This window comes from Stigmatopora argus, chromosome 3 (genome assembly GCF_051989625.1).
Source record: "Stigmatopora argus isolate UIUO_Sarg chromosome 3, RoL_Sarg_1.0, whole genome shotgun sequence".
Classification (NCBI taxonomy): Eukaryota; Metazoa; Chordata; class Actinopteri; order Syngnathiformes; family Syngnathidae; genus Stigmatopora; species Stigmatopora argus.
This window is the reverse complement of record NC_135389.1, coordinates 14,519,665-14,537,057: the sequence shown is the minus strand read 5'-3', so window position 1 is coordinate 14,537,057 and position 17,393 is coordinate 14,519,665. Positions and strand designations below refer to the sequence as shown.

Genomic DNA, 17,393 nt, shown 5'->3' with positions numbered 1-17,393 from the left:
GTCAATCAATCTCATGCAGCCTTTCAAGGTGTACAAACAAGTCAACTGACAGTATCAATGTGATGTGGACATAAAAAATGATGTAAGTACAGGTTGCTAGAGGTGAAAAATAAGATGTATATTCCCATAGGTCACTTCGGATGCGTTTTCCACGGAACTCTGCTAGAGCCAGACGGCCAGAACCAACACTGCGCCATCAAGTCTCTGAACCGTAAGTTGCTATTGTTTTTTTTTTTACATTTGTACAAAAACCCCTCATTTATAGGTAATATTTTTATTATTAACGTTCTTTCATTTATTGTTAACTTTTCAAAAATATTTTATCATTTTCATTTCTTTTAAATATTTTTTTACACTTTCATACATTCTTAATTTTAGCTTTTTGTGTTTAATTTATTTCACAGAAACTTTTACAAACCTCAACAGATTTTTTGTTTTAAATACTTTTTATTTATTTATTTGATTAGTAATTGTATTTTCACAACTCCATTTGATAATACTCACAAAGTAATCTCCCAAAATGCAACATTTATAATTCCGTGATAACAATGGCAGAGTCGATGGTGTTCTATCCTGGGCTATCCATTTCCAACTAAATGTTTCTAATCAAATAAAGTATGACAACGCAATCACCTTACTGGACTGTCACTTTATTTCTTTTCTTGAAAGTGCTGAATTTGTGTGTCCCGGGGAGGATTTTAATCTAGTAAAGATGACAGTGAGTGGAGGGGCTAGGATGAGGTCCCGTCCCCTGGGACCTTAACCTTTCGTTTTCTCATCTCTTTGTTGCCTTCTCATTCCACGTGGATGGTTTTTCCACTTCTTTTTACAACCATTCAGAGAACAAACAGGTCCTACAGTATAACTATTTTATTCCGATGGCTTTCTTTCAAATAAATTAGTGCTAAATTGGAAAAGCAAAACTTTATCTTAAGAGGCAGACAGTGAAGGTGATACTTTTCTGTCTAATGCAATCAGATTATTAAATGCTAATAGAATAACACTCATTCCTTCACTTCCCACAAGCGGCTAAATAGAGTAGGGTGATTTTGCGTTGACACACATTAACCTTTTTCTAGAAGCTCTCTCAACTATATTTTCCCCCCTCCCCCCTCCTCCAAAGGCATCACGGACCTGGATGAGGTGACCCAATTCTTGAAGGAGGGCATTATTATGAAGGACTTTAGCCACGCCAACGTGCTGTCGCTGCTAGGAATTTGCCTTCCGCCCGAGGGCTCGCCACTCATGGTTTTGCCCTACATGAAGCACGGAGACCTGCGCAACTTCATTCGCGACGAGGGCCACGTAAGACTGACAGCGGGGTCTTCTGCCCCCTCTGGCTAGATACATGCATTTTGATGTTTAAATGATCCTTCAAATCTTGACACTTTTAGACCCAGTTTATTCTGGTAGTTACTTTTAAGTTTAAAGCCACTATATATTGGAAGTGAACATACGTATACCATATAACAACAAATCATTTTTACAAAGTTTTATCTTGAAAAAAAATGCCATGCTTAATATTGTACTATGTCAAAATTTAAAAGACATTCAGCAGTTTTCACAAGTTGATCAGCTCACTCATACATTAAGGCGTTAAGGCACAAGTGTCAAAGTGGCGGCCCAGGGGGACAAATCTGGCCCGCTGCATCATTTTGTGTGGCCCGGGAAAGTAAATCATGAGTGCCGACTTTCTGTTTTAGGATCAAATTAAAATGAAGAGTATAGATGTAAATTAAATTTCCTGATTTTCCCCCTTTTAAATCAATAATTGTAATTTTTTAATCATTTTTTTCTGTTTTTAGTTCAAAAATCATTTTGTAAGATCTAAAAATATATTACAAAAGTTAAAATAACCATTGTTTTAGATCTATATAAAAATGAATAATTAGGGCTTTTAATCCAGTTCTTTTATTCCATTTATTAAAAAAAATCTAAATATCATATCTAAAATGGTCCGGCCCACGTGGAAACAAGTTGACGTTAAAGCGGCCCACGAACCAACCCGAGTCTGACACCCCTGAGTTAAGGTGTACTAAAATGGAAACAAAAATTATGGAAATCCAGAAATCCGCAGGCTGTTTATTGATCTATATATTTCCTTTGTCCAACAGAACCCAACGGTGAAGGACCTGATGGGTTTTGGACTCCAGGTGGCTAGAGGAATGGAGTACTTGGCCAGCAAGAAGTTTGTCCATAGGGACCTCGCGGCCAGGAACTGCATGTGAGTCTATAGAACTGCTTCTGACAAATGTCTCTGTCTTGGTGGAAAAAGAATTGAATTTCATTTTCTTTTGTGGTTACAGGTTGGACGAGAGCTACACAGTCAAGGTGGCTGACTTTGGCCTCGCGCGCGATGTCTATGACAAAGAGTACTACAGCGTCCACAACAAGAGCGGCGTCAAATTGCCTGTCAAGTGGATGGCGCTGGAGAGCCTACAGACCCACAAGTTCACCGCCAAGTCTGACGTGGTACCAAAAATACAACGAAACATTGGCTTACCAAGGCCTCATTGTAGTGGAAGATTTACTGTATAAAAATACAAATTTCTAATGGTTTTCATTTGCTCTTCAGTGGTCATTTGGTGTGTTGCTATGGGAACTGATGACCCGTGGGGCACCGCCTTACTCTGATGTCAACTCCTTCGACATCACCGTGTTTCTCCTCCAGGGGCGCCGTTTGCTCCAGCCCGAGTTCTGCCCCGACTCCCTGTAAGTGTCATTCTACTCACCTCTGCATAGGGGAAAAACATCATGCTGTGAACATCAAGTGTCTCATTGCTGATTTATGAGCATGAAAGAGGGAAAAGCAGACAAGCAAAAACACTTGTAATGAATGTGACATGGTGGCTGTGGGCCCAAGCTGCCTTTATATTTATTTATTTTTTATCATTGCTTGCTCTTGGAAATTGGACGCCGGCATTCTTATCCTCTTAGTGTTTCACTTATCTTGACTAGTTGCTTAGCACCCATCGCGAGGGCATTCCAGTCGCTGTCATCGGGAAGCCCCATCAATCAGGCAACGTGTCAAAGCCAGCAACGTATCTCTCTCCTTATTTAAAAAGCATTTGTTAGAAATCTGGTGAGTCATGGTTTGATAGGCAATCTTTCCCAACAGAGTGAGGGAGAATCTGGTAAAGAATGCACTTAATGTGCAATATATATGCTTTCTTTTTCACCCCTGAAAATATTCTGACTCAACAGCTGAGTCACTGAGCCCCAGTTTCAGTTTCACCTCTGCTCTGCAATCCCTTTCACATCGCCTTTTACCGTTTTTCTACCTGAAATTGAAGCGCTACCATCTTCTTCACAGCTACACTGTAATGGTGGAGTGCTGGCATCCAAATCCAGAACGCCGCCCGTCCTTCTCTGACCTGGTGTCCAGCATAGCTGCTATTTTCTCCAGCTTCAGCGGTGAACACTACGTCCTCCTCAACACTACCTACGTCAACATCGACAAGATGAGCCCTTATCCGCCCCTGCTCACCAGCAGCGATCCGACATCCTCTTCCTCTTCTTCCTCCTCTTACACCGAACCCTCCACCTCACTGACGTCCCACCCGCTCATGTTTTGCCAACCCGAGCGGAACTGTTGCACCTGATGATTACGAGGGAAGAACTACTGTGTGTCCCAACACTGGACAGAGGACAAGCTCTTAATGTACATAGACTGATATTTGTCATTTTATTGACTTCCCAGACTTTTTGTAGGAGGAAGTCGTGAGCCTTTTATGGGGGAGTGTTGCTTCCTTCTTTCTTAATGTGAATTGTGGTCAGTAAAAAAAACATTGCAGCTCCTTGACTTATATAACACAATTATCATATATTAATGTTCCAAAGACATTTTGGACAATTGAAGCTTGTTCTAAGTCAGTGTCCCTCACCAATATGGAATCTGGCAGGCACATCTATCCTAAATAGAGCGACAAAAAAGTCTCAAGAATTTATGCCTGGAAACATGCGGGAAATTGTCAACGGGGTTTGAAGCAGGTACTTATGTCTCATTCCTGAGAATCATTTAAAAAAAATTGCTGGCTCAAAAGCACCATTTTATTGTTTTAGAATGTCAGCCCCGAAGACAGAATCACTTAGTAACATGAACTTTGGTCTCCAGGTCACTCATGAGTAGATTCTAAAATCTCACTAACCTCTACCAAAATGCACACGAAATCTTAAGAAAATAGTTTGATTTTAGCCATTTCTAAGGTCCTTTAAACAAATGTTCTAGACATGTCAACATATTCCTACCAAATGCCATACTTTTATACTGGAAGGTGATAAAAATGATTATTTTATGAGGCTGGAGAATGGGGGCAGAGTTCTGACTTGCCATTGATTTGGTAGTACTAGTAGTAATTTTATGGATTTTATGTACTCAAAGCCAGGTTCACTTGATTCATATTATTTGAATCACAGACCTATCATTAGAAGAGCGACAAAAATATCAAAAGATACCATGCCCAACACAGAGAGTCATTTCCAGAATTCCTTCAAGGACAAAATCCTCCTTAATATTATATATGATTTCTGCCACATGTATAGCACATTTACTAGACGATGGATGGCGCATAGTGGCAAAACTTGTTATTTTTATTTTTTTTATAATTGTGTGCAGATGAACCATAATGGCAAATTTCTAGTCATGGCCTTGCATATCTTTGGTAATCGCAGATTGGCCAGGAATGAGGAAAATAACAGGGAGAATTTCTTATTTTAACTGTAAATTGTATTTGAAAAAAATGTTTTTTTAAGAACGGCCACATCGACAGACTGAATGTTTGCTCTGAGAAAAAAATGTTGTATTATATTTGTGGTGGTGACACGATGACGACAAACTCACTGCCAAATTGTAAATAAAAACATGTCAAGTCATGTTTCGCCCCCTTAAACCACATTCATTTGAAAATTCACGGTCTGTTTATTGTCCGTACGATTGCATACTTGTAGTGTGTGTGTGTAAAAAAAATAGAGCCTGGGGGTACACGTTCATCCTCTTACGCGATGTTCAAATTAAGTGAACACCAGTTTACTATGTGCATGCTTGCTTAATTAAACGTCTTGCTTGAACACACCTGTACTCCAGGTGAAGGTACCGCACCCTCATACAATTACACGGACGTGAATTATGGCCGCTGTCGTTCTTTCCACAGCTTCGGGCCTGCCTGATAGACACACAATCATAAACGTATACATAATCATACGTGTCATGATGCTCAAATGCTGTTGTTTTGCTCACATAAGCATATTTTTTCCTATTGGCGAGGAATATCTCCAATCAGTGAGCTTCTGTTTACCTTTTCATAGGTACCATCTGTTCTGTTAAATTCTAGTTGTATCTTTCAGCAGCTCACAAAACTGTCAAATGTCTCGTCATACATCCCAACAGAGCCCGGATGATGCTCCATATGTCACATGGAGTAAATCAGATAACCGATTGGCAGGTAACCAGGGTGTCCATCCCTAGTTGGCTATGATAGTCTCCACTACCCTTGAGCAAAGAACATTTAGCTCACCACAATGATCTTTTAGCCCAGTCACAGTAAACATCCTGTTGGACCTCATTCAAACTCCATAGTGTTCTCCAAGTGGGTTTGAGAAAATAAAGATCTTTCTACACAGGCCTTAGCAAACAAAAAGTGATGACAAGAGATAAGTAGACATCATTCTAGTGTTGTTGATTCGGCGGCGACACAAAGCTTTTACCTAAACTGTCTTCTCTAATCCAGTGTCACGTGACCCACATGGACACACCTACTCCAGAAGAAGATCAACAACTGAGGTATGTTATACGCTTACCCACTGTTGAAGCAATCTATAAAGAAAACAATAATGTGTGCTTATATCTAGGAAAGGGAGGTGGTGGACCAAAGTGCTGATTTATGACTTTTGAGAAGTTTGGGAATTAGGAAGTGTAAACTGAACCAAATGAAAAATCATGGCATGGAAAAAGTGGATATCACCAATTTTGCTCACATTCATGGTTGTTGGAACGTAAGGCAACAGCAATGAACTTTACGTGACCAAACTTAAAAGCATAGTTCAAATATAAACACTAAATTCAGCTTTAAAAGTACACGGTGCATATCGATTTGCTCCAAAGAACTGTTCCACAACCCTTTTTTCCGGCCATAGGTTGGAAATTTCCATCTTTTCATGTTCCTGGAATGCAGTTGTACTTATAAAGTAGCTGATTGTGAACCGTACAGAAGTTTTGCTCTCAATCCAATGAAAATTTGTGGCACAAAGTGTAGCTGCAGGGCTTGATGAGAGTTGAGGTTTAATAAAGCACTTTGGATACAGTTTCACATATGCACCGGTAAATGTTTCTTGCGTGTTATCATTAGATAAAGCCACCAAAAGAATGTCAAATAACATTCTGACCTACTGAGTCAACGTGCACCCATTCAAAGCTGTTAATGGGCTTTGGCATGAGAGAAAGGAGGGAGGTGGATGGCACCGAGTGGTAACACACTCTTACACACACGCACGCGCACGCACATACATGCACGTAGAGATAACTGACACACACCGCCCCCTGTTGACAGATTGTGAATTAATGGGGACTAGTACACTATACTTTGTTGGTCGGCATACAACTGTCTTGCTTTGGATTTGATCATTTCTTGTGTTTTCTAAAATTTTATCTTACCATATGTATTGTATTAATGTGATAATTTGATCATGTTTTATTTTATTTGGGGAATGCTTTGGATCAACAATCTTCCCACATTGTTCTCACTTTTTTTTTCAAATGTTTCAGTGCATTGGTCAGACAACCCATCGACACGGTTTTGACTTCAACATATACAAATAATTCATACAAAACAGCCTCTCTTTCCACTTTTGGGGGAAATCCCATCATTGATATGAAAAAAAAAGAAATCTAACCAGGCAATATTTAGTTTTTGGCAAAATATATTTCTGAAAAAAAAATTACAAAACTACGTATTCCCAGTTTTTGCAATTGTTTGCAGTTTTTCACTTTGTCATTCTCTCAGTACTAAGACAACTATGCATACATCAAAGACCAAAGATTGATACATTGTTCAATTCTGCCAAATTCCAATGACGATATAGCCGTCAAATCCAATGGGAATTTGGGGAAAAAAGTTAGCCACCAGCAAACCATCAAAATGTATCTTCCAGTTAGTTGTGTGTTATTTTTTTGTTTAATTACTCATCAACAACTGATGTTGGTTTATTTCCCAATTGGATGCACTTGAGCAGTTCTTCTCATGTGATCAGCTCACATTCCACAAAAAGGCCTGTCTGTCTCCACACCTGAATAATTCCACCATCACTCATCTAAAAGTGTAAAAAAGGACAGGGAGTGTGGGTTTAGGCAGCCAGGAATTCCATGGGAGTGCAGTCAAAGGCAGACTGCTGTTGAAAGCTCATATCTTCTCATTACTTCTTACATCTTTTCATATCTTGCAATAAGTGAAGTACATAAACAGACACTGAGAAGCTGCAACTTTTCCTAGTATTGTATAAATATTTTGTACACTTGTGTTTTGTAATATTTACAACACCAAAATACTGTCAATTTTCAAAACAACATCATATTTTATCATATTATAGTGTAGCGGAGCAGATCATATTGTCTATTATGTCATTTCAAATAATAGCAAGATAATACACTGGCTAATTTTAAATGATTGGAGTGTCAATTGGACTAAAACGTTTTCCTGCAGTCAAAAACATTTGGACGTCTAGTGGCATCCATGGAAATGAAATATTTAAACACTCATTTTCCCTATTTTTTTCAATGAGATGCTGGAAGCAGCTGTCGGAAGAAGGTCGCATCAGGTTTCTGTCTTTTGTCTGCATTTTAATAACAAAATTTCCTGACCGCTAATGAGCGATCTGACGAGGTCAGCAGCACTTTTTCCATCTGCTAGCTTCTTGGAAAACTGACTAAGGCCAAAAAGTGGTGAGCTCGATTGAAATAAAAGAGCCCATCTTGCTTTTGCATCAACTTGTCACGCTTCTTACTCACTTTTTAATAACAGTCTCAGCACTATCAGGTGTGTCGCTGACTCCAATCGCATGCGTAATAGCCAAGAGAATATATTGGGAGAGAGAGAAAGTTACATTCTGGTCTTCCATCTTCACACTGCATTATGTTAGGTCTTTGATATTCCCTCGAGGTGATAATTGTCCCAGTGGGAACAGTGTCATGACTCAGCAGAGGCTGACGCTGAGTCACTATTGCCTCTTTCATGAGTCTTCAATGCTGCATTCTGTCCATTTACTGCATGACACATGATATTTTCAAGTTCATCCTCCTGCGGTGTGCTTTGTCATTACAAATCGCCAGTTTGGTTGCGAGGTAACCTCTGTGGCATCTGGAGATGCCTCAAGCAAGGCACTCGATCCAACTTCTCCAAATTTAGACCTCATATCATTATTTGTTGAGTTGTTAAAATATGCTATGTGATATGATAAGATACAAAACTTCAACACAATAAACTCCAAGATGTTAAGCACAATAGTGCATCATTTGCTGTAATACAGTTTCATACCTTGTTGTTTTTATGGTCATTGTAACTAATTATTTTCCAGTAGTATGATATCTTATACAGTGAACACCCTCTATTTGCTGGGATAAACAAAGGACGGACATGAATAGTGAAAATCCACAAGTACTGTAACTGAAACCCCTAAAAAAAGTTTTGACTTTCGAATACCCAAAAAATACAGGGCTACTCAAATCATTCCTTGGCACCAGGATAGCACAAGCTGGTTTCAATATTATCATAATATTGTAATAATAATCTTGTGTTAGCTGATTACCACATTAGATTCTTCAGCACTTGTTGGTGCTAAATTAGTGTCCTTTTGAAAATATTGTAAACACAGTAAAATATTTTTTAATGCTCAAAATGAAAAGCATTACATCACTCTTTTTCCCCCCCCAAAAAACATTTTTATATGCACATCCTGTTTAAATTACAATTGAGAAACCACCCCTTGTTTTTCTTGAGTTTGATTTAAATTATAGTAGTACCTTTTTGTCTAGATTTGCCTTTAAGAGCCTCCTAAATTCAATCTTACCTCTCCATCTAGCGGATAAGCAAGGTATTAGTAAAGTTACACTTTTTTTTTTTTACTGTCCTGGTCTCCACCACTCTCCATGCAGGAGTGGGCGTAACCTTTGATCTGGGGGCGTAACCAGACTTTGGAGAGGCTGCAGACAGATCGGATTTGAAATTCGGGGGAACCACCCATGTGGTGACGTCACGGCGCTCTGACAAGCTGGTGGTGCCGGAAGAAAAGATGGCGGATCTATACGACCCGATCAGCAACCAGGAAAAGGTAGGAAGACTTTCAAATAGAGCCAACCAAACTACATTTGGCTGAAGACGAGATACGATTTTGTCCAGGGGAGCCTGACCAAGTTTTGGATTTGCTTTGCATGACGATCGTGTTTATTTGACGGCTGGAATTTGCGGGCCCGTCGCCGTCGCGATTGCTGCTGCTGCTTGGGCTCTTCTTATTTTTAGCTCTACTTCCGCTCATTTTAGCGAAGCGCCAAACGGAGACTCCTTGTACGGTGCTGGCTCAAAATAGGAGCAGTGTTGGCGTTATAATCTCAGCCAAGATAACAAATTTCGCATTGTTCCGCCGAGTGGTGCGCGTCACTTGTCCGTCTTGGCAAAGTTTTTCGTACGCCAAAAAGCGGCTAGCTCCCATAGTTTAGCACTTAGCTGCTCGGTGGCTAACAGTTAGCTCGACTTACTAACACGCCCTTTTGCTGATTTGATGATGCCGTTTGTGTTCGTTCGACTTTAATTACTACACTAATCAACATTTTGCAATGACATTCGTGTCTTCACAGCACTCTCTATACCTGGACTCCTCATTATTATTATTTTATTTAATTATTAATAAAGACTGAAGGTCTGTCAAAGCACCACTTATGTAGTTGTTGTTGTTCTTGTGGCATCTAACTTTGAAGTTATACTCAATCGTGAACCGGTCGTACTTGGTAGCTAATTACGATGGGCATCTAATCATCCATATTTTAAAAATAAATGTATTGCTGATGATTATTTTCATATTTATTGTCTGTGTTGCCTCTAGTTTACCAATTAGGCAGTAGGCGCGAGCACAGTAGTGTGCTGTGGCACAAACTGTTTTTGAATAATGTAAAACAAAACACATTTTCATCTATAATGGAATATGTGGAATGAACACTACTTGAAAAAAAACTTGCATTCAATCTGGAGAAGAGGTGTCAGTGCATGCTTTTCTTTTCTTTTTTAAATAAAGTACGTTGCATCAAATTGCTATGTTTTCTAAACAGAGGAGAAAATGGGAAATTATGATGATCTTTTCACATTATTACAACATGGGTCAGACTTCGATTTGCTGGTCTGTTAGTGGTCTCCACCCACTTTGAAAGCAAAATTAGTGATGTAAAATTCAGCTAGCTGAAGAAGCTTTTTGAGGGTTTGTTGGTTGAGAAAAGGTTCTGGTCCTCTCTAAATGGGTTTGATCTTCAGGCCATGCACTGACGGAGCAATCAGCCACCAATAATTTATGATTTGATAGTAATGATTTATAATAACATCTAATTGCTACCTGGTAAAAAAAAAAAAGAATGATCTTCTTGGTTTTTGTTCGAAAACTTTCCACTGAGAGCAGTAGCTAAACCACAGACAAACAGAGAGAACAACAGGAAACTGGTAAATCAATCACTTTGCACTCCATAAGCATCATACTGACTTGTTGGCATTCATGTTTTTCAGGAAATATGGTGTAATTTAATATCCCAGATGTACAATCTGGTGTTAGTTTATAGTATAGTATTGTCATTTTTAACTGCAGAATAATGTCAGGAATAGTATCACTCTTGTAAGAGTACCGTTTTGCTTTTATGCAGTGTATTCAAAATATTAGGATCCTCTAAAAAAGAACATTTGGGATTTTTTTTTTTAAAGTAAACATCAACTGCCACTAATAAATAACACTAAATAATTGTGAATGGCTGGCCACCAGTTTAAGGTGAATCCTGCCTATATTCAGCTGGCATAAGATCCAGCACCCTATTGACTTATGAGAATAATTGATATGAAAGATGAATTAATTTAGAAAAAAAATCTCATTATGCAGGTTAAGTTTAAGGTCAAAAATTGTGATTGTTTTTTTTTTATATATATATATACCTCACCTAGTTTATTAATTTTCCTAGCCCTAGTTGTAATAGACATACATTTTCAAAAAAGGTATCATATTGTGTTAGATAATTGGGTACAATAATATTGTATGTAAGCATACACTTTCATGTAGCAAATTATTTAGTTGTGTGGTATGTTCTAATATTTTTTAATCATAGCTTATTGTATTGGATTTTATACCAACACAGTGTATAAAAAAAAATTGTATCCTCGGCTAATAGTCTGGTTACATATTTTAGCCCATTATATCACATGTCAGTATAATCTCATGTTGTATGAAATGCTGTACTGACAGTGTGGTGCTTTGTAGACTAGTCCAGTCTTTTTGTATTGTATAACAATAGTAACTGTCATGGCCTATTAAACTATTATGTACTGAAATTATTTTTAAAAACAAAAAGAAATTGGACCACATCGCTCTTAGCAATGTTTTGACAAATTTGATACTGGAAAATCTTCAAAAACGTGCTCGTATCAAAGGCAGCATTCTCTACTCTTTAACTCACTATTTTGTTTTGGAGAACCCCACAATGCAATAACGATGAATTATTTGTACACTTCCATTCGAATGACAAATCGAGTCGCATCATATCCGTGATCTGTTTTGTTCCTGCTATATTTAAAGTACTATTTCAGACAAAACAAAACAAATTATTACTTCCCACAGACCATTTCTATGGACAGTCACACTGTACACTATATTTTGTCGCCTCAAAACTAGAACATTTCAGGAATGCTGTCGAGTGTCAACCCGGGTTTTCCTTCTCCTGAGTTTGCCTGTTGTGGCTTGTTTGTGTTCTTTGAAAGCTTTCCGAAACCTTAGATTAATTGTCGTTCTTTTGTGGTAGGGGCAAATCATGTTTTATGCTAAGTACCACTGTTTTTTTTAGCCTAAAAGCACATCATATGACTGAGAGTGATGTATACAGTAGCCGCACTGTCTAAAACATCCTTGAAGTCAGAACATTTGGGGTGATTGTTCTCGTATTGTGAGAAGTTGAATGTGAGGATTAATGCATGTTTCTGCATAATTAGTCTAGAATCTTGTATGTATCGTACGAGCCTCCTAAACTCTCAAATTGCCTCTTCAAATCTAAATGCCGACCACTCAGATCTCCACTGAATGCATACAAATACAAAAAGCTCTGGAACAAAAACACACACTCACACACATCCTAAAACTACTCTTTCACCCACACCTTCCCTTGGCTCACCGACATGTGAGAACCTGGGTGAGTTGTCAGGAGCCACCAACAAATCCGGCAAGTCTTCCTCAGCACATTTTAATGGCCTTATATGGTCGGGCACCACGCAAGGGAGGGAGTGTCTGTTGTCTTTTGTGCTCATATGACCCAGAAATGGGAAGTGTTGCTTAGATGCAGCAGAATAGAAACTGTAATTATGACAAAATGCCTTTTCTCACACTGTCAACTGCAATATTTCATTCAGCAACCCCAATTTTTATCCATTCTTTTCACTGCTATAAATATATATATTTTTTAGATCTTGCATGCGATGTGTGAAGGTTGAATCAGGCTCCACTCATTGATAAACCTCATTTTGTCTTTTGCCTGCAGGTGCGCATAGCAGCAAAATTCCTAATTCATGCCCCACCAGGAGAGTTTAACGAAGTTTTCAATGGTGAGTTGTTTTAATTGAACACGTTCATAAAAGACAAAAAAAATCTCTTAACACTTTAAAAGATGGCAGGACATTTTTAGAGTGGGTGGGCTATGTTTGTGTGTTCGTGGGCCTGCCCCTTTCTTATCTTACCCATTGACAACCACACACTCTCCTGAACACAATCAATTCCCTTTTGCCATTTTGTCCACTGACTTTTATGGGGTTTTACACACTGTTCCACTCTGTTCATTTGCCATGAATGATTCACTCTCTCATCAGAACTCCCTTCTAGTCTCCTCCTCCATCTTATCTTCTTGTCTGTGTTTGTAGATGTGCGATTGCTGCTCGACAATGACAATCTCCTCAGGGAAGGCGCGGCGCAGTAAGTGGTCGCATTTTGTTTTAATTGATCACTTATCGACTGTGTAGTTGTCTCAAAAGAAAATGAAAGTAGTCTATGGCAATTTGGCCTAAATTTGAAATCTCTATTTTTTTCTCTGAATGTCGATGGAGTTATTGTTGCCTCAAGTTCGGAGTTATTTTACCTGTGGAACAGTTTCATCTTTTAATGATCCTCCTCAACATGCTATCCAATTTTATTTTGTGTAAATAATATCTATACACTTCTATTTTTCCTTTCCCTCTTTTGACAGTGCGTTTGCACAGTACAACTTGGAGCAGTTTACCCCCGCAAAAATTGAGGGCTATGATGACCAGGTAATTATAAAATTTATGTTTTAACCTTTTTTTAAACTCTAATACACAGTTTTATTTTAATTTTAGAATTCCTCCTACACTCAAAAACAAAGAAATTTTAGTGCAATTGAAGACTACCCTAGTCTACCTTTTTTCATAACAAGTGGCAAATATTATCAAATGGAGTATTTTGATTTGATGCCTTCTGGCCCGAAGTCAGCTGGGATAGGCTCCAGCACCCCCCGTGACCCTAGTGAGTATAAAGCGGTTCAGAAGATGAGATGTTACTAATGGAGTATTTTCATCACTATAATTGACATAGTTTTAGATGAAGTCGGACAAAGCTTCTATAAAAATCACTCAAAAAAGCAGTAATAACAAATGGGCAGCTTTGTTTTAAAAACAGCAGGGTACAAAAGGAGAAAGTAGGCTTATAGTTAAAAATATATGGTAATTGTTTGTCCACATCTGCCTTTCAGCCAGTCCATGGTGTACATTATACTTAATCCGAAGCCAGCTGGGGTGATTTACAGCATATCCGCAACCCTAGTTAGGATAAGCATTGTAATGAATTGGAACCTTTTGGGGGGGGGGGGGGGATTCTCACATTCTCTTTTCACCATCACTTATACTCGGTTGTGCTGCCATTGCAAGTCAAAGCAAAAATTAAAAAAAATAAAATAGCAGTCATGGAGGTAACTGTTTAGATGATGATTAAATTTGCCAATAATGGTGCTTGAGATCTTTGACTAAATGAATGTGCTTCAACACCAGTAATGATTGCCGAGCGTTACGTCAACGTGTCATCATGTCCCAGCTATCCCCAGGCTGCTCGTCTTAATTCTCCAGTCACCCGCGTTCCCACCAGCATCAATGCCTGTGGTGACGTCTGTCTCCTTTTGTCTGTAGCCCCATGCATAATGTCTGTTGTTCATATAGGCCACTTCAATTTGTTCATAAAAGTCTTAGATTCTTGATTAAAAATGTTTAAAATGTAGTGTCATTTTGGAAAATGGCTTATTCATAGGGGAGAAGTATAATTTTATGGAAGCATTAGATTTCTGGATGGATCTTGGAGAGTTGAAATAAAAACAAGTTTGTGAGTTTCCAGTCAAAGTTTTTCCATCTTTGTGAGGAATAAAAGCACACAATTAAAGGGTTTTATGAGAATTTATATTTTCAAGGATTTAATTTTCTCTTTAAAGAAAGCTAAACATTTTCTGATCCAGTGGTTCTGCTCAACGATAGGTCTTAATCACAGAGCATGGAGATCTAGGAAACGGCCGCATCTTAGACCCCAAGAACAAGATCTCTTTCTCCTACGACCACTTGAAGAAGGAGGCCACCGATCCCCGGCGTCACGATGCTGACGGCTCCATGGAGGAGTGGAGGAGCGCCGTTGACACGGCCGTCAGGGCCTACGTCAAGGAGCACTACCCCAGCGGAGTCTGCACTGTGCGTTTAATTTTTTTAAATATATTTTTCAAAAATGTATATTTATACTAAAACTTTTGGATAGTCTCAGTCATGGATGCACTTTTTTAGTGACTATTTCTTTTTTTTTTTTTAAATTGTAGTTTTCCCTCAACCTCACTCTTAACGTTGAGGTTCTGGCATTCATTTAACCATAGTGACTCCAAATAATTCACTAAATTTTGTCATCCGTTCTTTGCTCAGGTTTACGGCAAAAACATCGATGGGCAGCAGACCATCATTGTGTGCATTGAGTGCCATCAGTTTCAGGCCAAAAACTTCTGGTACCTTGTTGTTTACTCAAAAGCAGATAAGGTGGAAGGAGTTGGATATCAGACCCATATATATATATATTTTTTTCTTTCTCACTGTGGCTAGGAATGGACGCTGGAGGTCAGAATGGAAATTCACCATCTCTCCATCCTCCACTGATGTGGCAGGAATCATGAAGATTCAGGTCATTTTCCATGCCAGCTGCTTTTAATGACATGCTGGCACTCCGTAATGGTGTCCTCCGTTGTCTACGCAGGTTCATTACTACGAGGACGGCAATGTTCAGCTGGTTAGCCACAAGGAGGTGAAGGAGAACATGACAATATCCGTGAGTTCCCGCGTTTTATTGCCCCGCTTCTTATACGCTCTCAAATGATCTTCACAAATCCTCCTCCCTGTCAATTTTCTTTTGTCGAACTAGAGTTGATGCAGCCTTCTGATGTGCAGATATTGCTTCACATCTTACACCCAGATTCTCCACAAAAACTCATTTTTCAGACTGTGCTATTGCAAACTTAGGCAATGTGAACAAACATTGAGACTTTCTGTCTACTCCACAAGACGATGTCTTGGTCCACAATCCTTGCCATACATTCTCTATCTGAGGAAAAAAAATCAAGAAAGTAATAATGATCTAGTGATCTTCCACTTCGTCTTCACTCATATTATTAATGAATGATGGGAGGAGGACGCAATGCCATTTTCTTGGTTATTTGTTTTACAATTTTTTATTTATTTATTTTTAATATATCTCACCATTTTTTAACCTTCCAGAATGAGGTTTCAACCGCAGAAAGGTTTGTCAAGCTCATGGAGGTTGAAGAAAGCAAATATCAGGTATGTGCAGAGCCCACTCCCCGGTTGCTTTCAGTGAAGTTATAAAAATTGGCTCATTGACTCCTGATTTTTTGTGTGTGTTTTTTACACACGTTAATCTATAATGACAATTACTAGTTATAAGCGCTGTTGTAGAATGAAGTTGGAAGCCTACTCACCATTAATACAACTCTGAAGACTGTATAACATTGTTTGGGGGTCATTTTCCTGTCATCCAACACAGAAAGCCATCAACGAGAATTACCAGACCATGTCGGACACTACTTTCAAAGCCTTACGCCGCCAGCTTCCTGTGACACGCACTAAGATCGACTGGAACAAGATTTTGAGCTACAAGCTCGGCAAGGAGATGCAGAATGCTTGAAGAAGAAAAAAAAACTTAACCCCACACCACCTTGTCTTTAACATACAGACACACACCGACATACAAACAAACAATGTTGCATGACTGGGTAGTTGTATTTGTCTTTGTACAAAAGGAAAAATTCGATAATACAGACGATGCAAGATGTCAAATTAACTCATTGGATGTTACTTTTTATTGATGTTCTTTTCTTTTATACACACACACACAGAGCTAGGTGCGCCTCCTTGCTATATCTGGTATATTGGATGGATATATATATGTGACATAGGAACAGAAGCAAATGAGGGCAACTGGGAAAAATGTATGCATAAATACAATTATTTGTAGTTAAATTACACACAAAAAAGAGCTTTTTTGGCAAAAGTATTTTCCCCTCTTATTTTTGGCTTCTTCTTCTACTCTGTCCTGTTTTTCTCTCTTCCCTGACAGACTGAATGGCCTTGTCCATCTATGACCGACCAACAAGCTTCACTAACCGGTACCCGCTGCATAAAAATATCAAATATTGCAATAAAAACAAATTTGAGGAAAATAAATGCATCACTTTTCTCCTCCTGTTCTTATTTTTACTCACATCTGACCAGTCTGTATTATAAAATGATTTAAAAATCTATACACTGTAATAGATACATATATGTATGTAATATATATATATATATATGTATGTGTATATGTATATATATATATATATATATATATATATATATATATATATATATATATATATATATATATATATATATATAACATGTAATGTATATGCCTGTATGAAATATCCTTATGGTTGGTTTGTTGGTTATTTCCATGACATCCATTGTAACCTGGTCACAGTTATGTTGGATTAAATAACACATTTTCTATCCAAATTGTGTGATTTTCTGGTGTTGGCAATTTGTTAAATACTATGAAATCAATCCAAATCAAGTTTGAGTAGGTTAAGT

At 38.4% G+C, this 17,393-nt stretch overlaps 2 protein-coding genes across 4 annotated transcripts in view; both read left to right on the top strand.

Moving 5' to 3' along the window:
• The window catches only part of met (MET proto-oncogene, receptor tyrosine kinase), a 37,341-nt gene extending 32,469 nt beyond the window's left edge, over positions 1-4,872 (top strand). For all 3 annotated transcript variants that reach the window (XM_077596167.1, XM_077596166.1, XM_077596165.1), the window contains 6 exons: positions 131-211; positions 1,124-1,305; positions 2,115-2,224; positions 2,307-2,472; positions 2,576-2,712; positions 3,314-4,872. In XM_077596167.1, coding sequence (XP_077452293.1) covers positions 131-211; positions 1,124-1,305; positions 2,115-2,224; positions 2,307-2,472; positions 2,576-2,712; positions 3,314-3,602 — 965 coding nt within the window. In that variant the 3' untranslated portion in view covers positions 3,603-4,872. The remainder of the gene's footprint in view (positions 1-130; positions 212-1,123; positions 1,306-2,114; positions 2,225-2,306; positions 2,473-2,575; positions 2,713-3,313) is intronic.
• A 4,289-nt stretch (positions 4,873-9,161) lies between these two features.
• On the top strand, positions 9,162-17,318 carry LOC144071595 (F-actin-capping protein subunit alpha-2-like). Its single transcript, XM_077596835.1, has 10 exons — positions 9,162-9,318; positions 12,761-12,824; positions 13,137-13,188; positions 13,460-13,523; positions 14,751-14,957; positions 15,180-15,259; positions 15,354-15,432; positions 15,505-15,576; positions 16,023-16,085; positions 16,309-17,318. Exons 1-10 carry the CDS (start codon positions 9,280-9,282, stop codon positions 16,447-16,449), a joined length of 861 nt encoding a protein of 286 aa, XP_077452961.1. The 5' UTR covers positions 9,162-9,279; the 3' UTR covers positions 16,450-17,318.
• Positions 17,319-17,393: the final 75 nt, after the last annotated feature.

Bases quoted from the DNA above. Each gene is read 5' to 3' on its own strand.
- LOC144071595 (XM_077596835.1), top strand. From the start codon at position 9,280: ATGGCGGATCTATACGACCCGATCAGCAACCAGGAAAAG. The intron at 14,958-15,179 runs GTGCGTTTAATT...TTCTTTGCTCAG, and splicing joins ACCCCAGCGGAGTCTGCACT to GTTTACGGCAAAAACATCGA. The intron at 15,433-15,504 runs GTCATTTTCCAT...TTGTCTACGCAG, and splicing joins CAGGAATCATGAAGATTCAG to GTTCATTACTACGAGGACGG.